This window comes from Cucumis melo, chromosome 5 (assembly GCF_025177605.1).
Source record: "Cucumis melo cultivar AY chromosome 5, USDA_Cmelo_AY_1.0, whole genome shotgun sequence".
Lineage (NCBI taxonomy): Eukaryota > Viridiplantae > Streptophyta > Magnoliopsida > Cucurbitales > Cucurbitaceae > Cucumis > Cucumis melo.
The window spans coordinates 2,353,897-2,377,883 of NC_066861.1; the positions used below are offsets into that span (position 1 = coordinate 2,353,897).

At 28.6% G+C, this 23,987-nt stretch overlaps 2 protein-coding genes across 2 annotated transcripts; one reads left to right on the forward strand and one right to left on the reverse strand.

The window, feature by feature from the left end:
* Window positions 1-3,565: 3,565 nt before the first annotated feature.
* On the forward strand, window positions 3,566-5,479 carry LOC103491362 (GDSL esterase/lipase At2g04570). Its single transcript, XM_008451266.3, has 3 exons — window positions 3,566-4,197; window positions 4,322-4,811; window positions 4,891-5,479. Exons 1-3 carry the CDS (start codon window positions 3,814-3,816, stop codon window positions 5,082-5,084), a joined length of 1,068 nt encoding a protein of 355 aa, XP_008449488.2. The 5' UTR covers window positions 3,566-3,813; the 3' UTR covers window positions 5,085-5,479.
* A 5,338-nt stretch (window positions 5,480-10,817) lies between these two features.
* Window positions 10,818-11,973, reverse strand: LOC103491361 (ethylene-responsive transcription factor 3-like). Its single transcript, XM_008451265.3, has one exon. The coding sequence runs from the start codon at window positions 11,615-11,617 to the stop codon at window positions 10,973-10,975; it is 645 nt and encodes a 214-aa protein (XP_008449487.1). The 5' UTR covers window positions 11,618-11,973; the 3' UTR covers window positions 10,818-10,972.
* Window positions 11,974-23,987: the final 12,014 nt, after the last annotated feature.

Here is a 23,987-nt window from a genome sequence, read left to right on the forward strand (position 1 = left end):
TGCAAATTCATAAATGTTGGAGATCAACAATGTTTGTACTTTTTGAACCCTCGGAGGGAACACTAAGACTTGCTCTCGTTTTTAATTAACTTTCCACCATAAACAAGTAAACAACTAAAAATATAAAAATTCGAGGCTCTATTTGGTAATCGGGTTGTCTTTTTTGATTTTGGTTTTTTTAGTTTTTAAAAATCGATTTGTGCTTAAGTGACTTTAGCTTAACGGTAATATATTGGCATGACTTTACATACTCATGATTGTTGTACTAAATAAAATACGTACTACACCCATTTGCATATCTAAACCTTCTTGCTTTAATATATGCTTTCTATCATAATGTCTTCAAAGACGCAACCAAGTTTTGAGAACTAAAGTCTCATATGGTAATGTATTATTCGATTTTTTGTTTTTAGTTTTTGAAAATTAAATCTATAAAACAACATTTTCACTTCTAGATTTGCTTCTTTATCTATTTTTTACGAGATATCAAGTCAAATTTTATAAACTATAAAAGATTATATTGTTTTTAACTTTTTTAATTTGTTTTGTTTTATATTTGGTCAATAATTCAATTATCGTACTTAAAAATGAAATATAATTACTAAATAGAGGATAAAAAATAATTTAAAAAAAGATAGTTAAGAGTATAACTTTTTTTACTTTTAAAAGAATAAGCTAAGTAAACCATAGAGAAGTAGGAAAAAAAACTTTCATTTTAAGAAATCAAAGGCTTATGGACGTATAACCCAAATTAGGGTTGTAAAAAATAAAGGAATAGAAAGAGGGTTAGGCTAAGTCCAAAATTCAAGGTCCAACCACACTCCCAAAGACTTCATGTTTATTTGTGATTAATAGAATGAAACCAATGAAACATAATATATAAAGTAATTTAGATAAATGTAATAAAACCTCAAAATATTTACGGTTTGTATAACAAATTAAGAAAAGCCTATGAAGCGCGATTATTTTTTCATAAATTCATATATGTCCTTGCAATTTTATCGTCTTTGCGACTTATTAATCCCACGGGCCATCTCTGTACAATTAAGGCCTAAAATCGAATAACTAAAGATAGAAGTCTTTCATCTCGAAACATCTCGGAGCAATATATACCCGAGATCGAATAAAATAAAGGCATAATTCTTTCATCCTGGTCCACCAAACATCTACCTTTCTCCAATTACGATACTAGCACTATAGCCATTAATCTTAATGCTTTCTAATGTTATTTGGGCTTACCTCCAGCCTTTATCGGTATTTTGTATCTCTTGCTTTTCGTTGTACTTTTTCTATATATTAATGAAGCGGCGGTGATGAGGGTGCTAAGGGGGTGTCCACCTAGTGGAGATGTTCGGATGCACCTACTGACCCAAATTATCCTTTAAAAAAAATTCTTTCATCCTAGGCCATCTAGGTGCCACTAAGGTTCGAGATCGTGTATCATGATCTACACGATCATTTAAACTTGAAAGTCATCGTTTAAAATAAAGTACAAGATCGTGTAAATCTACACTTTTGTCCTTCATCTCAGGTCATCTCGATTCGTTGTATGCCTGAGATCGAATGAATTAAAAGCAGATTCTTTCATCCTAGGGCATGGTATGTCCGAGATCGTGTATCGCGCGCGTATGGTCGATTTATTGCGTGTTGACTTGGGTAATTTTGGTATTTTACATTGTGGGTCTGTGAACTTTTTTCGTTTTCAAAATTATTCGATATGGTGTAAATATTTTACCGATTTGTTATATATTTGAAAATAAACCCCAAATATATATATATAATACATTGAGAGTGTGAGATTAAAAATTAATTACTATAATTTTGAAAATCAGAGATTCCTTCTATTTCAATTTTATATGGTTACAAATATGTTCAATTAATATATATATATTTATAAAACAATAAGAAGTCGTCGATTAAATATTTTCTTGAATGTTAGATCATCTTTAATTTTTATTTCAAGCATGCTTTATAATGTTATAAATTTTACTATTTTGAGATTCATTCCAACTTCAACCCATTAAATTAAGCCTTTGAAAGTATATAATAAAATAAATAAAACAAAATTCAAAGCATAGAAAACTAAAATGAACTTTAGTCGATGGAAAAATGAAATATAGCAAAAAGATGGAGAAAATTCAACATCTAAATCGCACACGAGACAAAGTCCTACCCATACAACTTTGTCGAATATAAAGAAAAATGATTACGATCTAGTTCATGATCTATTAGATGTAAGAAGACGCTCAATTCAAATTCTCATATTCTAGACCGACTAAAAAATTAGGGCTATACATTTTTCCGAAAGCAAGTCCACATTGTCTGCTAGATTTTCGAACTGTGGCTCCAATTTAGGGGAAGAATATCATCAAGCAAATAGCAACACCTTGAAATAGTGTAAAAATGAAAATTCAAAAAAAGAAGAAAAACTAAAATAATTGATTTTTTTTTTCTTCTTTTGATGTATATGTAAATAGAAAAGGTTTTAAAGTTTGAGAGTAAGTATATAAAAATTGATGTATTGTTATAAATAAATAAAGGAATCACGGAGGCCCATCTCCACCTCCTTTTCTGTTCAATCCGACACTCATGTTATTGTCGTTATCATGGGCGGTTCCAACTACCATTCATTAATAAATTTAAACTCTCTCCACATAATTTTCTTCATTTGTTCATTACGACGTGTCGTTTATGAGCTTGAGGTAGTTGGGAAGGAAAGTGAAAGTGATATGCTATGGTTATTACTTACATTTTCCTAACTTCATTAATCATCCCCTCCCTTTGTTTTTGGCTCTCCTTTTTCTGGAAAATCCATTTAATGCCTTTCTTCATACCTTTCTTCATTTCAAACCATTTAAAACATATCATTCAAAAAAAAAAAATTAGGTAAGGATATGCTTTAAATTAATATGTTATATGAATACCTTTCAAAAGTCAATCTTCACATTACTTAGAATGTAATAGTATTGTATATAGTTAAAAGAAAAATAAAGCACGAAAACGTTTCGTCTATATTTTTTTGAAATTGACATCGTCTTATTTCTTAAAGGTTTCATAAATTAAAAAGAAACGATTTTAATCTAGTTGTTGTTGTATATATATGAATTGCTCGAACAACCCTAATTTATAAACTGAACATGTTTTGATTATATGTTTCTTGAATAATAATTACGTGTAGCGAACCTAGGACCTAGTTGGGTTTGTCGTACAATTATTTAATGGTCAACTTTTAATGGTAACATTGTGGATTGGCTGTGACTTAGAGGTCCTGGTTACCGTTCAAATCTCTCTCCCTTTAAGTTATAAAACACTTTTCAAAAAAAAAATTCTTTTAGTTTGGCGGTATCTTAGTGTTGTTGGTTATCACGTCAATGTAACACACGGATGAATCTCCAGTTCTCTTTTAACATAAGTTTAGCTCAATTGACACATGTTTGTATCCGAAAGAAAACAAGAGGTCACAGGTTCAAATCAGAGCTTAGCTCATCTGTTTGCTTTCGAGGATAAGACGTGTCTCCGCTACTTAAAAAGAAATTATATTTTTGGTAAGGTTAGAAACTTTAGGAGATTAATATTGTAGTATATACGTATGTATGAATATGATTCCATTTAATGTTTGTTAGCAACAATTAAAATCCACCCAACAACTTTGCCACACTTAATAGTTTCAGTTGAAGCTCTCACATTTATTTCCCTCCTCCAATCCCAACAACCATATTTAATTATTTAGTGATCCTTTGCTCCCCCTCTTCTCTTTCAGTTTGATCACCAACACTACTTTGTTTTTTGATTCACCCAAAATCAAAGTTAATTATGGCCGCATACAATGTGTTCTTATGCTTTCTGACCATTATTGTTCCCTTCCACCTTTCGTCGTCTCCGAAAACGATAACCGAAGCAAAGGTTCCAGCAGTCATAGTCTTCGGTGATTCGTCAGTCGATGCTGGAAATAACAACTTCATTCCCACCATTGCAAGAAGCAACTTCTTTCCATATGGTCGGGATTTCGCTGGCGGAAAGGCGACTGGGAGATTTTCTAATGGAAGAATTCCGACAGATTTCATTTCTGAGGCATTTGGGTTGAAGCCAACTATTCCGGCTTACTTGGATCCTGCATATAACATCTCCGATTTGGCCACTGGACTCACTTTTGCTTCTGCTGGAACTGGCTATGACAATGCCACTTCCAACGTTTTGGTAATTTTCCTAACATTACATTTTACTTGCATACTCTTGTCAAAAGCATTTTCAAAAACCCAAAGTCTAATTTTGAAACCTAAAATTAGATAAAATAAATTTATGAAATGGAACTTAATTGCAGTCAGTGATACCATTGTGGAAGCAACTTGAATACTATAAGGAATATCAAGCAAAGTTGACAGCATATCAAGGCTCATCCACAGCAAATGAAACCATAAAAGAAGCTTTATATGTTATGAGCTTAGGAACCAATGACTTTTTGGAGAATTACTACACAATGCCTGGCCGTTCATCACAATACAGCATCCAACAATACCAAGACTTTCTTGTCGGGATTGCGAGCGGGTTTATCGAGAAGCTCTATAGCCTCGGCGCTAGGAAAATATCCCTGGGTGGGCTACCTCCGATGGGGTGCTTGCCGTTGGAAAGAACAAGAAACGTTTTTGGAGGCTATGACTGTTTGGAGAGTTACAACAATGTTGCTGTGGATTTCAACAACAAACTCAAGGCTTTGACAGTGAAACTTAACAAGGACCTTCCCGGCATCCAGTTGGTGTTTTCCAATCCCTATGACGTTCTCATGAGCATGATCAAAAAGCCTTCTCTCTACGGTAATTATAAATTAACGTCATCATGTAGCTATAGGTTATGGATTAATTGATTGATTAATTAGACAAATTTCATTGACAGGGTTTGATGTGACATCAACGGCATGTTGTGCTACTGGGATGTTTGAAATGGGGTATGCTTGCAATCGGGAAAGCATGTTTACTTGCACAGATGCAAACAAGTACATTTTTTGGGACTCATTTCATCCAACTCAGAAAACCAACCAACTCGTCTCTAGTTATGTGGTCAAAAATGTACTCTCACAGTTCCTTTGATTAATCTAAAATTTTGGATGTTTCGAAAACTTGTATTAGAAAAAAAAAAGAACTAAAAAAATGTTTCTGAAACTTGTTTACATAATAGGATGGTTTTTGTTCAGAAGAAAAGGTAGAAGAATGTCTTTTCAAGAGTCATATTTGGTCGAATACGACTTTTGGAGAGAGATTTCAATATCTTTGGACAAAATAAATTCTATTATTGTTCAAATAAGTTTCAAAACACTTCATAAATTTCGAAACCTACAGTACTGTTTTATGAAAAAATATGATCAGTACCCTTCTGGTATAGTAGTATAGACTTTTGCTTCCAGCTTAAATATATGTATGTATCAAATAGTATAAACTTGTACTATGTATTATATATTAATATATATATATAAGTTAAATATATATATACACATTATAAGCCTTGCTCTAGTTTAAACTAGCCTATAGATGCTACCACACAGCCCCAGGAGCTTTGATTGGATTTGTTTATCATTCACCTAAGAATTTTGGTTAGTAGTTAAATCCCCAAGCTCTGTTATATGTAATATAGGATACGTGTTTTGCTATACATGACAGTGGTAATATGCACTAAAAGATTAGTAAAAAGAAACAGAAAGAAACTTCATTTGTGATTTCTAGTTGTAAGGACAAATATATTGAAGGTGAATGTGTACTAAGCAAGTATGTTTAATTAAAATAGAGAAGGGTGGGGAAGTGTAGCCAACTATGGTTTAATTGATGATCAAACATCAAAACGTATACAAATAGAAGTTAACTATATGGTTTAAATGATTTACTGATTTAGGTTTATTGAGTCTATTATTTGAAATAATTTGTAAGCATTTAAAAATTCATTCTCAATATATAGATATAATACTCTCTCTGTATCAAATAGTTTCAAGTTTTAAAAGTCCCCAGATTTACATGTCGTTAAACTTACAGAAAACAAAAGGCATAATAACAACGTTAAAAATATAATACTCTCTCTATATCAAATAGTTTCAAGTTTTAAAAGACCCCAGATTTACATGTCGTTAAACTTACGGAAAACAAAAGGCATAATAACAACGTTAAAAATTAGGGTCGGCTAATTGGTTTAACTTGTTGAGATTCGAATCATTGACAACCACTTAAAATAGTTTTTGAAAAAGTAAGTTTGTAAAATAAATTGGTTTGAGAGTATTCTAAAACAAGTTTTAGAAAAATGAGTGACTTTTTGAGTGTTTAAACGATTAATCTCTCACTAACACGTATATTATACGTAAAATTACCAAAATACCTTCATTAGTTCTATTTCACTTATATGGTGGTTATCATTGGCTACCATTGGCCGCCCATAGCTGATCACCTCGATAACTTACTATGGTGAAACTTTTTGCATCCATCTCTAGTGACATCCACCAATGACGACCAACTCCAACACAACCGTTACCTATGGTCACATTCCATGATATCAACCTCGATGGTGACACACCACTAACTTTGGCGACCAATTTTGATGATCCATCCAACAACCAACTCTATCAACGACCGCCTTTGACAGCCAACTATGGAGACCAACTACGTCAATTATTTCTGATGGTCAACTCTTGACAACTAAGAGCATGTTTGGAAGTAATAGTTTGAGTATCAATTATAGAAAAAGAGATTTATATATAATTGATTTTTAAACCATCACCCTGTAGTTGGTATAAAACCCTCAAAAGTGATTTTTCATATATTTAGAATTAATTTTCAATCATTATGTTTTGGTTCCAAGGTTACTCAATAATTAGTAATTGTATTTTTTATTTGAAACATAATCATTTAGCTAATAATTGTGGTAAAGATCTATTTCTTTTTTTTGGTTAAATTCTTACATGCAGAGTTGATAAATGTTTATATATATATAGATATTGAAAGAAAATTCAAAACATAAATAATTGTTTGTTTTATTGACAAATTAATGACATAACTGTTATGATCTTTTGTTCAATATTTAAAATTAAAATAAAATAAAAAAATGACTAATTAACCCACAATATTTGAAAAAAAATGAGTTAGAAAATAATTTTGAAAGTCATGCCTAACAAAAATTACTTATCACCTCGTTTCTTTAAAATCTATTTGAAATTGTTTGGAAGTGATTTTGACACGATCAAAGTAACTTTTTCTCCTATCAAAATCACTTTTACTTCGAATAAATTTTATAAAAATATAAAATAATTTCAAATTGATTTAGAAGAAATTAGGTTATAGATGGTTTTCGTCATGTGATCACTTCCAAAATGGTTATCTAATTTATATTTTGTGTAAAATATTATTGTTTGGCTATTCGTGATTTTTTTTTTTAATTCTAAATATTGGAACAAAATATGGTAGCCATTAAATTATTGATAAAACAAACAATGATATATGGTGTGAAGTTTTCTTTCAATATCTATATGATATTGAAATAAATGGTTATTGTTTGTGTTTCTTTATGAATGAATGCATCACTTCATAAAAACTAATAACTATTTGTGTTTCTTCATGAATTGATGAATTATGAGTGGATGCATCACTTCATGAAAATAAAAAATGCATGACTACATTGGATTGTCATCTGATCGTTATTTGATTACCATCTAATTGTTAATTGTGATATCGAGTGATATTCGATTGTTGTTTGATTAGAATGCTATTTGATACTTATTATTTTATCGATCATAATCTAATTGTCATCTAATTTCTTTCTTTTTCTTTTTCTTTTTAATAGATTATCTGATAGTATTACTGTAAGATTTCCTTCCTCATGTAATTTAGTTTGTGATATTGTTATTTGATTGCTTCGTAACTGTCATTTGATTTTTTTTCTACTATTTTTATTATTTATTATTAATTTTTTTGGGTTAATCAGTAATATGCAAAAGGAAAACATTTTTTCATATCTTTGGTTAGTCAACAGGAAAACATTAAATAGAATAACATATATTATTTCATTTAAACAGACCTTTTTAAGCTTGTTTGGATTGGTTTTCTAAGATGTTTATAAGAAGGAAAAAAAAAAAGTTGCACTTGAAAAGTCGATCGATCAGAATGTGCCTTCAATTGAATGCAATTTAATTACTCTTCTATTTTTCCAGATATTTCTCCATCTTGGATTATAACTCAAATGAAAGCATTCAGTATAATAACAGAGGAGGCCTCATCATACATGCCATGTAAAAAAGGGAACCTTTCTTCTTTGTCGATTGTCCTATCCCCTAGTCACCTCCAAAGGTCTCGGCTGTGGCCGTAGATTGAAGCCTATTGCCTATTTAACTCTATCATCTATCATTTATTCATGTGTTGGAAGCATTAACAAATCCACTCTAGATCTCACAAACTTTTAAGAGAAGAAATTTGTTGTTTTAAAAAATTCAAGAACACACAAGAGAAAAGTATTGTCCTCTCGAAACTCGCTTTCTTGCTAAACTTTATTATGGTTCTAATGATTTGATTCTTCTCTTACCAAACAAATAACAAAACGAACTCTTTATATAACATTCAAGAGACATTTCTTAAAAGACACAAAATAAATGAAGTAGGTACATACATATCATTCATATACTTGAACAATTACATGTATCTTAAAATTAAAAATGTATATAAGAATGTGTTATCCATAGCTTATTAATTTCTAATATAGAATATGCGAGTATTCGTTATAGTTTTTAATAATAGTAATTTGAAATGGACAGAAACATTGTTAATATATCACAAATTAAACAGACATGTATAATGAAATAACTTCTGATAAACTGTAGCCAAACACAAGTCTTTTATTTAAAGAAATTGTTTTAAATTGAAAATAACTTTGTTGAAAAACACTTTTCTCCCCAGTCAAAAGAAACCCATAGTATCAATTTAAAGATATCTAACATGTTTTTGGACTTTCCTTTTATGTTGCATTGGTTCTTAAAGTTAAAAAGATATCAAATTTCTACCCTCACCTTGAATACCCTGGAAAGAGTATAACCTATTAAATAATCATTTCATTTCTTTTTTCCATATCCCCTTGTCTCTTCACAATTTCGTAAACATGTCTTCATCTTGCTTGAATACATCATTCACTTTTAAGCATTATTGTTATTTCAAAACTAAAAATAGAAGTTGGAGGATTTGAAGCTCCAACCTCAAAGAAACTTTAAATTCAAAAGTCTTCAAGCAACTAAACCCCATCGAAACCAAAGACATTTAAATAACAAAAACCCATTGAAACCAAAGACATTTAAATAATATACCATCCCTAAATTATCAACCTACTTTCTTTCTTTAATGATGATAATTGTTCGTTTGTATAGAATATTGATATTTTATTGATATTCCATTGATTAATAATCAAATATTACATAATTAATTTGTCACACCAAACTCATTTATGATATTACTAGGCTCATTGATGATCACTTATAAGTTGTAAGAAAGGAAACTTAACTCAACATTAATTTGTATAATTTTCCTAGCTAGATGTTGAAAGTTTGATCTATTTCTTACCATTGAATTTGAAAATATATATACACACACACACACAAAGCAACACCTACCAAATTAGAGTAAAAGGGTAAATCATATTATCTTAGGCTAAAAGAAATAATGATATTAATACAAAAACAATAACTTATTCCCATGGATACTTCATTTATAAAGAAAGGTAACATTATTCAACTTAAATTTCAAATACTAAAAAAAAGTAATCAAAATAATATTATAGAAGAGAAATATTTAAGAGTTCACCAACCCCCTTCAACAAAACTGACCACAAAATAAATATTTTACAAAAATTTCAATGGATCAATAGTAACCATTCTAAAAATACTTTACACCAAAATTGTTTCAACTTTCAAGTCAATATAAACTTATGTGCGTTAATTATTAATCCATCTAACATCCAAAGCATCTTTAATGAAATGAAAAATTAAGATAAAATTAACGAACTTAATAAGCAATTAAGAGAACAAAAAATAATCTAATTAAAAGAAAAAAACAGTCAACATGGAATAATTTTCCAACCCAAATTCAAAAGGAACCAAAAAAAAATGATAGCTAAAGCAACATATTCCTCTCCTTTTTGGGCGGCTTTAGCTCTCACCACACTTTCGTGGGGATTTGAGCAAACCCCATCTGTAGAACAGATTGAATTGGGCTCAAAAATCTACTACGCCTGTTTGCTTCTAAATTCTAATTTACTTTTTAAAGAAATCTGAAAATTATATTTATGAGTCATATTTGAATTCAGTCGTCTCATCAATATGATAGTCATGCTAATTAATATGACATTTGATTTATGGTAAAGATTTCAATATGAAATGATGAATACAAAAGCCTATAACATGTGCAAAAAATTGAGGAAGAAAAAGGTAGACTAAGAATATAGTAATTATGTGTACCAGACGCAATTATAACCCATTGAAGAAAAAGGGGAGAAAGAAATGAGAGAATCCAAAGGGGGTTTGATTTGAGAGGAGCTTTAATTCTGTGGAATTCCCAAATAGAGATGAATTTTGAATCCTGATGCTTATGATATTTCCTATGAGTTGATTGAAAACAAGGTGAGGTGAAATGGATTTCAGAACATGATGAATTATTGATGTGGTTAACGAGATGATCAGATCAAAATGTAGAACTGCTTAGCAATATTCATGGATTTCTTTCATTTTGTTTAAGGACATGGAGACACAAAGATTTAGAGAACTTGTGTTGGTAAAATCCAGGTGCTAATCTACATCATGAACTAAGAAATTAAGGACTGGAGAAGAAAATTTTTCTCATTCAACAAGCAGCAGCTGAGAGACAAAGTTATCATTTAAGTTCTACCCAACCGATAGGAATGTTAAATAGATAATGAAGAGAGAGTAAACCGTTTGGTATTGGTGATTGAGAAGTAGGATAATATATCAAAAACACAGAGCAGTGGCATGAAGATCATCACCGGATAAATCGACGTCATGTGGCGGCGGCAGTGGAGGAGGTAGATTCAGATCGAACGGCAACACTCTACGAATTGACGACGACTGAGCATATTCCTCACTGTCATCAACGACCGATGACGATGAATCACAGTCGCTATGGCAATCGTCGGGAGCAACCTGCGGCTGGGACTTCCGACGGAGCTTTGGAACCGACGGAACCGGAATCGAAAGCCGTGGCCCGCTAAATGACTCCACGGTGGAGCTCAGACTACTCGACGTAGGTCTATTAACTGGAATAATGTTACTAATCTCACAGAATCCACCGGAATCATGAAACTGCTGCGAGAACGGAATTTGTTGATGAACAGAGATAGTAGATGGATGCAAAGGGAAGTTCGTTTTCGCCTTGGGTCCTCGGAGAGAGAGAGCAGCTTCATCGTAAGCTCTGGCAGCATCCTCCGCCGTATCGAAGGTACCTAGCCAAACTCGAGTTTTCTTCCAAGGATCTCTAATCTCGGCGGCGTATCGGCCCCATGGACGCTTCCGAACGCCTCTGAATCGGACTTCTTTAACAGGTTCTTGGACTGATTCTGGCGCCGTCAATGGATCCGTGGCTCTACCTCGCCGCATGGATGAATAATAAGAAAGAATACGGAGTGTTTAGGTAAAAAGGAAATGAATTAAATCAAGAGGTTTTTCGGAGATGGTAGACAAAAATGCAAGGGAGTTTTTGCAGATTCCTGAATGTTTAAGCTACCACCTCCTATTGGAAGAAGGTTAACGCCAGTGCCCGTGCCGGAGCTCCATTTCTTTCTTTGCTCTTAACGGCTTTCCGATTCCTCTTTTTTCTTCCTCCTCCTCCTCCTCCTCCTCCTCCTCCTCCTCCTCTCTGCTTTGCGAGATTGGCGTTTTCTTGCTTTTGTTTATTACTATTATTATTATTATTATTATTATTATTATTATTATTATTATTATTATGGATAAGAGCAACACCGAAGTAATTCCGGAAAGTACCAGAATGCCCTCCATCCTTCCTCGTCTTTTTAGCTATTGAGATTTGATTTTAAATACTACCAAAATATGTACTTGGGGAATAAAATGAAATGAGATTAACCTTAACTAAGCGGCAAAATATTAAATTTGGTTCAAAATCAAGATTTTGATATTATGTATTATGCGAAGCCGAAGGCCCCTGGAATGAACTAATTTCTTATCCATCTCCTTATTCTCAAGGCAAATGTACTTGTTGTAGAGCAAAGAAGTTGAAATTTATTTTTAAACGGAAGTCTTTCTTATGGTAGAACAAATCATCTATTCTAATTCATTGACAACTGTTGTTGATAGAATCAAAATCAAAGATTAATCGGTGCACAAAATGGGTCTTCGAATCGGAGACTAGAAGGGTATACTTCACCAAATAATTTTTTTTTTATTATTATACATACATATTCATTTATCTATTTATATACAAATCAGTAGCTTTGCTTAAAAGCTACTATTTTGCTATTTTTTTTTTTTAAATCAAGTTTTTTATAATTAAATTAACTTAAACTTTTTATTTAATTTAAAATAAATAAATGTTAAAAAATTATTATTAATCTAAATGTCAAAATTGATTTATAAATAGAAAATAGCTAGAAGCCGATAATTTTTCTCGGAGACAAAAATAAAAATTCTCCACAGGGACAGAGATGAGAAATGCCCTCGAACATAGCTCAGTTATTTTAACTACTCAACTACTAGTTGTAAAAAAATTTATGGTTATTGTGAAATTAGGGTCTATTGTTCTTCGATGATTTTAACCTTGTTGAAAATCAATATAGTCGAACTATTAAAGAGTTCACATCCGATAATGCTCTAGAGTTAGCATTCACTAATTGTTTTTCAGCAAAGAAAGTTTTGCATCAGTTTCTCACATAGAGAGGCTTGAACAAAACTCAGTTGTGGAGATGAAGCATTAACACTTGTTAAATGTTACTTCGCTCTTTTGTTTCATCGAACGTTACTAGTAGGTTTTTTTTTTTTTTTTAAGTGCAGTTTGATTGTTTCTTTCTTGATTATAGAGATGTTTCTTCTCCTATTTTGTCTTAGTAAACCTCATTTTATTATTTGAATAGTAAAAATGTTGATTATGAATCTCTTAAAACCTTTTGTTGCTATGCTTTGCATCTTCTCTAGCCGCACATGGGTCAAAGTTTCATCTAAGACCTATTATTTTCGTGTTTTTGGGATATATCATAGGAGTGAAAAGATACCGATAGTGTGCCATTGAAAACAAAAGTTCTTTGTTTTTCGAGATGTTTTTACGAAAAAGACATTTTCATTTCATCTAATTAGTTCAGAAGATGAAGTTGTTGATTCATTTCCAACCATTATCTTTTAATTTTTCAGGTGTGTCATGTGACAAAACCATGTCCATATATCTTTGTCTGCAACAAATAATACTTGAATGTTTATATTCAAGAGTCTATACATCCGTGAGAATGAAACATATCCAGTTAATCAAACTCAACATGAACCACCTCCTGAAAGACCTACTCGAGTTTGTACACAACAATCCTATTTGCTTGATTATTATTGCAACTTATTGCTTAAAAAACAACCATCAAAGATTGATGCCAAGTTTTTCCACATATCTCTTTGTCCTGTGATAGGTTATCGCCTTCATTTCTTTGGAATTCCGTGTTTAACGTTTATGCCTCTTATGAGTTGATATTTCATCATCAAGAAGCCCCTCTCGAACAAGAAAGAAGAGCCTCATGCCATGGAAAGTAATAAACGATACATACAAAGAGACTTGACTATATTGATACAATTATATGTATGTATGTATAGTGAAAGAAAGCATGAGCTAGAGTTGGTGAATAATGAAACATAAAAATGGATTTAGTGGCGTAAATTAAATTCATTTGTTAGAAACTTCAAATTGAATTAAAAACCATCAAATTAAGATGATGTTTCATTAACAAATTTAACAAAATTTCACATGTATCAATATTAAATTTATAAATTTTTCAATTTGAATGAGTTGTATTTGGTTTTAGTTAAATAACAACTAAATGGAGTTGAATTTGATCGTATGTTCTAATTTTTATATTTATTTGAATCTATTTCATATCTTTGAGAGTTACTAAGATGCTAGCCTATAAATAGCAATTTTGTTATTGAGTTGAGTCGAAGCAAGTACTATTCAAGAGTTATGTCATATTCGAATAGTTCATTTCTTCAAGACAATGCTTATCATAACCGTGCCTCTCAACTACGATTTTAGTATACAAAGTTTTTTAGGTTATTTCAAGTCTTTGATTGTTTTCATATTGAAGTCTTATTACATCATCTAGCTTAAGTATATCTATTTCCAATCGAGCTGTAATTGGTTTGCTAGTGTATTGATCAATCCATATTATATTCAAAGTTTTTCTCAATAGAAACTTTCTCACACGTTCAAAACTTGTAACTATCAGGGATCGTCCTTTGATTCAACTTGGTATTAATCAATAATGTCTTCTTACATGGTAATCTAGTTGAAAAAGTTTATACGGTCCTACCTTTGGATTATAATTAAACGGAATGCTTTTTAGTTTTCAAACAAACACATACAAGTGAAATTTAAGTAAGGAAATCGAATATTTAGCCACAAAAGTTGATAATACAATAACCTATATTATATTAGTTGTGCCGTACTCATTTTAGCAAGTTGTACAAGTAATTAAGAACTTTGAATAATTAATAATGATTGAAGAGCAATTAATATATTGTAAGGTTTGATAATTATGTTGGATGGCTTTCAAATGTTCTTGATATAATATATATGTTCATTATGTATGTCGTTACAATTAACATGTCAAATTAGTAAATGGTTTGATTGATCTTCTTATTTATATTTGAATTTGACGACATAGTATATTCACCTCAACTATCAATCTCTATTTACTATCTATTAACAAATATTTATTTAATTTCTATGTTATAATAAATTGGGTTTGATTCATCCTATTAATATTTAATAATTTATTGAATAAAACAATTTTGAAAGTTGATACAATGATAAAATAGATTGTTAATTATAATATTTATTATTCTTCAATACAATTATTTTAGGAACTAATTAATATGTGTGTGTATATATATATATATATATATATATATATATATATATACTCTCTTCTTTTTTTTATAATGGTGGGGTTGGCTATATATCAATGTTTTTTCCTTTAATGATGAGATTAGTTGTATAATGCGATTATTGTTATAGTTTTATCAAGTCAATATCATTCATTCCCTTTGGCTCATTGGTTGTGAACTTTATGAATATCTTTTTTTTTTTCTTTTTTTTTTTTTTAAATAAAACTTAAAAGGAGTTTTTGTCGATTTAGAGAGAATCTTTACATGCCTCTTTTACCTCTACATTTTTATAAATTCTTGTTTTACGTACAATTTATGTGAATATGTCAATCTGGAAGACACTGCAAATGAATTTTTTCAATTTTTAGTTTACAAAACATATTTATAGAAAAAGATAAAGTTTTGAGGGGATTTAGTGCATTTGATGTTAATGGAACGTGATTTTTTGAGATCCGATGAAATTGATTACCACCAAATGCATGCATGTGTTTGGAGTGGAAGTACTGTACATTAATGCTTCCGATGTATATGTAAGATGAATGCGTAAAAAAAATACTTGTATTTTGTTATTAAAAAATATATTTTAATGATATATATTGAACATTTAGAGAAAATATTAAAAAAAAAATTAAATGATTTAATGATTTGAAATATTAATTAATATGGCGAAGCGGTGCATCATTTTGAGTTTAAAAACATTATAATAAAAATTATTGCATTATATATATTATAATAGAGGACTATTAACATATTAATTCAATAGTTTAATTATTAAAACAATTGTTTATCTCTTTCTCTAAGCCATAGAGAGGATTATTTTTGTTTTCGTTTTCCATTGTTCCTCTCTTTCCATAAGCTAGATAGAAGATTTTTCTTTTTATCTTCGTTTTTTAAAAGAGACAATAATATGAAAGTATTGAAATAAAATTACTATTTTATCTTACTTTTAAAAGTTGATGGTAACCAGGAGTGTAAACGAGTTGGGTTGGGAGACATTCTCAACCCAACCTATATTTTCGGGTTGGTTGGATTGTCAACTCGAACAACACGAAAATTAAGTTTTCAACCCAATCCAACCCATATAGTACGGATTGGATTGGGTTGTCGGGTTATATTATTATTATTATTATTATTATTATTATTATTATTTCCTTTCTAAATTTTAATGTTTGTAAATGGAAATCATCAAATATTTTCACATTAAGTTAAGCAATAAAAAAAATTCTTGGAACTCATAAGATTGTTTAACTTTTATTATATATATATATATATATTTATTTATTTATATTTATATTTATTTTATATTAATTTGGGTTTAGTTGGATTGGGTTATCTCGAATTTTTCAACTCTCCAATCCGAGAACCAACCCAACTCACATTTTCAACAAACCCAATTCTTATAATATGGGTTGGGTAGTCTGAATTGTCGGTACCCCTAATGGTAACCAAAATGGTACAAACTAATTTTATTTATTGTCAAGTCAAAAATCATGAATAAAAAATCAATTAATATTACAAGATTTTACGTGGATTGTACATGTTTCTCGATTGGTCATAATAAAGAGTCAAATATTACATTTTATTTATTATCCAACATTCAAATTAGTGATTTTAAGATATTACGAACAGTTGGGGTGATTTTGGATAAAAAAAAAAAAAAAACAAGATTAGAAATGAAAAGGGTTGGAGATTTGTGTTGGAATGAAATTATGTACATTGAAAACAATTTAAGAAGAAGTGTATTATTTAGAGATTGTGCAATAAATAAAATGACATTTAACCAAAGTAATTAATCTACAAATACAACTCATTGTTAACTTATACAATTCTCTAACGCTTTACAAAGCACAATAAAGAAAGGGTTCATCTTTTGGCGGCAAAAAAGAAAAAAAGGAATAAAATGATTTAACTTAATTTGGTCAAATATAGCTTTTTATTATTATTATTATTGTTGTTGTTGTTATTGTTGTTAGTCAGCTGAGGTCACCACCAATAGCCATTCGACACGTTACCAGTGGCCCAAACCAAGCCTTTTCTCTGCCCCCCTTGCCCCCTTCCTACCTTTCTTTTCTTTTTCTTCTTCTTCTTCTTCTTCTTCTTCTTCTTCTTCTTCTTCTTCTTCTTCTTCTTCTTCTTCTTCTTCTTCTTTTTCTAGTTTGAAGTTTGGAAAAACTACAAATTTAGGCAATAACCTTAAATTATGTAAATAGGTAAATTGGATCTTTTATTCAATAATACTATTTAAATATTTATCCTAAAAAATAGGATTCATGTAAAATTATTCTAAAAAAATAGATGCCATATACCTAAATTGTTTTGCCATATATAATTTTATATAATTATCATATTTTATTTTTCATTACTTCAAACAATTTACTATATATAAATTATATTTTCTTTTCATAAATAATAATGTAAAGTATGATTTTTTTTCCAAATTTACTGCCAAAGCTTAATTTTTTGGTACTAATAATGTCAAATAATGAGCTAAATCAATTATTTCAATTTTTTTATTATTTTTATATATTTTTACATATAAACTCGGGGTAATTTAAATTTACATTCCTAAAAGAATATATTTCAATCTAATTTAAACTTTAAATTGTAGGATAACGATTGGATTGTAAACTTACAATTTTTTTTTATTTCATTTCTAATTTATAAACTTCAAATTTTTTTTTCCTTGTGTGATGATATGTTTTTAAAAAATATAATATTGTTTTAGGTTATCAAATCTTGAATTTCACTTGACAAAAACTTTATAAGTTTTCTATTTAATGAGTGTATTTTGAACTATTTATAAAAATTCGAGATTAAAATTGTATGTTTTGAAACAAGTTATAAATTTTAAAAAAATAATAATAAAGTTTTGACTTTTTTTAAAAAAATAATGGTTAAATTAATGCATCTACCTTTCACTATTAAAAGAAAAATAATAAATGTGGTGGAAGAAAATCATGTATTTTGTATACAACTTTAACCAGGCTTCAATCACGTGTGTTGTGACTAATTAAAGAAAGTCATATATCGGGTACATGACTTTCCTCCGCAATATTTTTACCTTAATTTTTTTTACAATGCTTTAACCTATTTTTGTTATTAATTTGAAAAAAAAAACAAACACACACAATAGTTTGAAGAAAAAAATATACATTATTCTTGAAATTATTCTGGTAAATGAGGGTAGGTCATTTTATTTTATTCCAATACTTTTAATAAATGTTAAAGTTATTTATTATTAGTGTTGTTGTTATTGTTATTATTATTATTATTATTACCAAATTATGGTTTTTGTAAAAATTAATTGAATAGAAGTAATTACTTAACATTATTACTTGCAAAATAATTTTTAAAAAAATCAAAATTTTACTTCGTTATATGAACTAATTTTGAGATTTATGGAATGAAAACTACCATTTAAGTGATAAAAAAAAAAAAAGACTAAAATGAATAAGTTCTGTATCATTGTTCCCGTGACTGAGAAAAAAATTACTAGAAGCATTTCGAGCACGGTATTAGTTATTACGGTCCTATGTAAATGGGTTAGAATGATCTGTCTTTTAGTATATATTATTTTAGTTCCGGTTAAAACAGTATGTGTTTAAGATGTAAACTTCTTAAGGGCATTTGCAGCAAGTACTATCATAAGACTATAACAATCACATTTTGCAAGTAAATTGTTCGGATAACGCATTTGAGGTTTTACAGTAAAAATCTAGCTCGATTTTGGAAAAACTATTCAATTTTTTTTCTCAATCAACCTTGGATGAGATAGATATCGAGATTTTGCTTTATGAATTTGTTTTTGGATAACTTCGATTGTTTTGAGTCTTCTAACTTTTTTTTTTTTATGTAATTTTTATGCCAAATCTTATATACACACAATTTCTTCATATTTGATTAAATATTATAACAAATCTTCACATAATATTTCAAATATTTAGCAAATTTAGGTTTTTAAATAATTATATGAATTTCCAAATTTAACTCTAACAAATTTCCCATTTTGCAACAGTAAATACTATTTTGTAATCTCTAATTTGCTACGGTGAACACCAACTTCAAGTCTCCCATCTGTTACAGTAATTACTATATGTTGTTTACTATTTTACGTTTTGTTCAGTGTTTGCTATTTTATTCTCGAGCTACAATAGTTTACACCTCACATATATGTTATTATAACCTAACTAAAATAATCTACACCTTAAATACAAACTATTGTAATTCAACTCTAATAACCTATGATTATAATAACCAATTCCCTGTTCCAAACATCGTAGCAAAGAGTAAAAAAATTATGAATGTAAAAGAGTAAATACTATCGCAAATGGGAATTCTGAAATATTGTTCACTATAGTTAACGGAAAATTATAAGATAGTATTTATTGTAGCAATAAGTGGTTTATCATAGTTTAATTTTACGATAATTCTTGCTTCCAATGCTCCCTAAGAATTAGTAGAACATTCAAGTCGGTAAATTAGTTATGATAGTAAGAGATTATTATAGTTCGTGAGTTATAACTGTTTGTGCTAAGAGTACACACTATTTTCTTATGGATATGAAACAATAAACACATACGACAATAGATTTTCACATAGTATTCTTATGGTTAATCATGAATTATAACAGTTATAACACAAATAGTTGGAAGGCTAAACATCGAGTGAGTTATAAATTTTACTTGCAACTTATTCCGTTACACATATTATTGAACATATAAACTAGTTTTAAAAGTATTGAAAAATGTTAATTTTTTTTCTTTTTGCAAAAGTAGTACGTGTCTTACTCATTTCAGCAAAAACATTTATACATAATCGTATCTCTGGCAAATTTTAATGTTAAATACATTTTTAAAAAATTGAATGAAAGTAACTTTTGTTGGATAAGAAAATTTAGATTAATCACGAATTTCTACGTCATTTTACCATATTAATTGACATGTAACTCAATTTGAAATTGAAGACGTAACTTGATAAATTTTGATGACAACACATATTTTTATTATGATTGAAGAAAAAAAAAATAATCTTGTACTCTATATGCTAAAAACGATTTAAATTCACATGATTGAGCCCTGATGCATATCCATGGGTCTGATCCATGTCAGTGGATTTGATCCATAGACCAATCACACCCAAACTCTTATAAAATCTACCAAATAACTCTATAAATATACGAGGTCTCTTCTTTTACTCAAAAAAAAAAAATCTAGATACATTTCTTCAAATACCCGAGACCACCTTTTGAAGGACATCAACGGCACGAAGTATTAATTTTCTCTGCAAATTTCGTATCTAAGAGTTTTAAAACAAAATATTGGGCAGTATTAAAGTTTAATAACCAAATGAATAGTAACAATAATAATGTTCACCTCTTGGCTTTTATTTATTTGTTTTGATATCACAATTCACAAACACAAATGAACCTCCGCATGTGACATTGCACGTGATCTGTTCACCGATCACCACTCACATTCTCATTCACAAATTCTCTGACACGTGTTAAATTATAGTTCTTAATTATAATCCTATCTTCTTCGATCACCCATTGTCCAAAAACAAAAAACGATATTTTTTGGACTACATTGGTTGACCAAAAATCTTAAGTTGATGAATGAAAATAAATTTAATTATATATATTATAATAATACTTTGATATCATATATCTTAAATTATCAATTGATCCAACAACTCGAGTTAATGGATTAAAGTAAATTTTAATTAATATTTTATCACCAAACGTATATCAACATCCAGATTCTAGTTTATGAGTATATTGATATCCAATGTCATAAAATTTATATATAAAGTTTCTTTAGATCAGTAACTAAGTTGCTTGTGTTCTTGAATTGAAATATGAATATTGGTGTTAATATTCATGCTCGTGTTGAATGTCTATAAGATATGTTGAGATCCACAAATATTTAAACACACTAAAAAGTGTTTTAAAAAAATCAATAGCTTCAAATAATAATTAATTTAATATGTATTACTAGTGTCATCTACTTTGAATGTTTATAAAAAGATTAAGAAAAATTTGAATTTTACTGGTAAATTCATACGATATGTATATTCTAACGATGAACGGAAGAAAATTATCTCCCAAAATAAAATAAATATATACAAAAGTAACGTAAATGTGAATTTAAAAATTGCATCAAAAAAATAAAAGAAAAAAGAAAGAATAATACCTCATGTATGGTTGAGATATTGTAAGTTTAGATCGTCGATTTTGTTGCAAATCTTTTCTAAATATTTGTTAGATAACAAATGATGGGAAATAAAATTAGGGTTTAGTTAGATTTTTTTCTCTCTTTCTGAAAAATTATTTCCTTTTATGACATTGTTGAACCTTGAGAATAAAATTGACATTAGGAGTCATTGAAAAAAAAAAAATTATTGAAATTTGGAAAGAAACGAAATTTACTCAAAAATTTGATATTTGGAGAAATAAAATTATTGATATTTAGAATAAAATCTATTTTGTGAAACTAATAATTGCAAAATGCAAAACTTAAACCCATGACTTGATAGTTATGAAGTGAAAGCACACAACCACTATGCTATAGCCATATAAATCCACCGACCCCTTAATAAATTTGTTCCTAGACGGAGGTTTAGAATTAACGGACATATCAACATGTAAATGAATATTTTCGTTATTCATATTTTAATATTATATATAAATAATGATTTTTTAAAATAAAATAAGTGTTGGTTTTGTAGGCACAATAATTGTCACCCAATATTTTAATTTTCATTGAAGAATAATAGTTTCATCCTCAAAAATCTCACTCACTTTGATTCCCATAAATTAAGTAATAGGAGCGTAGAGAGGCAAAGGGAAGATAAAATTTTCATTTATTTTTACTATATACTAATGAAGATCATACCATATCTAGTCTAGGTATGGGGTTTATATTTTTTTATAGATATACATATGTGCCATCACCTATATGTACCATCCATTTCCCATAAGTAAAGATATATTTGCATTGATCTTATTGTAAATTTAAATTTTGATGCATGTTTTAGAGTATGTTTCCTTTGAATGAGATGAATTGGTATTGATTTTGAATGGTGGAGTTACAATTTTAGTCGTTGAACTATTTATTTCCGACGCATGTGTGATTTTTCAAGGATTGGAATATTTTTCCGTTTGAACTACATGTGTTGCACGTGTCTCACAATCACTTGAATACGTCTATAATCTAAATCTAAGTCAATTTCTTTGTACAAATTAATTAATTAAATATAAATATAAAGAGAAAAAGGAAGGTATAATTTTTTTTTGTTTTGTTTTTAGTGATTTGTTAATAGTTGGTCAATTTATTCTATTTGAAAAAAAAAACCATGATAAAGTTAAAATTTAAAAATAAATAAATAATCTAATGCCGTAAACTTTTGGACAAATATAAATTTATATCCATAAACTTCTTAGAGTTTTATCGAATTAAACACTAAACTAATAACGATATTGATTTAAATTATAAACTAATGGTTGTGTCAATTTAAACCTTAAATTTTTATTATTGTATGAAGTTAAACCTTGAACTTGTATACATCTATCTATTAAATCTTAGAATTTTCATAAATGTGTCTAATTAAAACACAATGAACGGTTTAAATTAATACATTTATATAAGTTTAGAGTCTAAATTCATACACTTGGTTTTGATTCTTAGTTGATACCATTATTAGTCTGAGGTTTAAGTCGATACAAATGTTACACTTAAACTAATACAAAGATTGGATATATATTTAAAAATTTTCTTTTTTTTAATAACAATAAAAAAAATCGATTAAAAAAGTAAAATAAAAAACCTAATTGAAACACATCTTTAAATTTTGATACAAAAGTAAAAAATTTGTTAAAAAAATCTAAATTTTAAAATATGTTTTTTCGTTTTGTCTTTTCAAAATATAATAAAGAATTACAAATATATTTAAACACATGACAAATCATAAAAAAAAAAAATCCAAAAATGATTTACAAAGGATTTTGTAAATATTTTGACAAATTTCCTAAAATATATATATATATAAAAAACCAAATTCAATTTTAAATCAATAAAATCTAATAAATTATATAAAAAAAGGTAAAATTGTTAAAAATATTTACAAAATATAGTAAAATATCATATTATATCAACGATAGATTCAGACACAAAAATCTATGAATATCTATTAAATTTTGATTCGCTACGCTATATTTGAAAATGTCCACAAAATCTATGTAAATGATATCATAACACAAAATTTACACATGAAATCTATTTTCCAATGATACCAAAATATATAATTTTTATTTAGTCATGAATTTTAAATTTGAACATGAGTGATATGATATATATTGAATCATCAGTTTAACTTATTGATCTTAACCTAGTATTTGAGTTACTACTCTATTTGGACCAACCATTAACTTAGTATGTTTGGAATAAAGTTAATAAAAACTAAGTGTCTGTTTGGTAAAATGTTTAATGTTTTCAGATTCACTTAAACTCATCAAACGTGCCTTTAGCACAATCTAGATTATGTTTTTAAAAACTATTTTTTTTTTCCTTTTGAATGTTTATTTATGTTATAATTATTAACAAAATATAGCATAATTTATGAAACTTTTTATAAGCCACTTAAGTTTTTTTTGCTATACATAATGATTATCTTTTAAAAAACTAATTTTAAAATTAGGGTATGTTTGAAATACATCTTCAAATATTTAATTTAAAAAATAGGTTGTTTTTTTGACAGAATTATAATATTTGACGACCACTCACAAAGTGTATATTAATAAAAGAAAAATAAATAAAAATAGTTTAATGATTAAAATGGAAAAATTCTATAATTAAGGTTTGACGTTTGACGATATTTC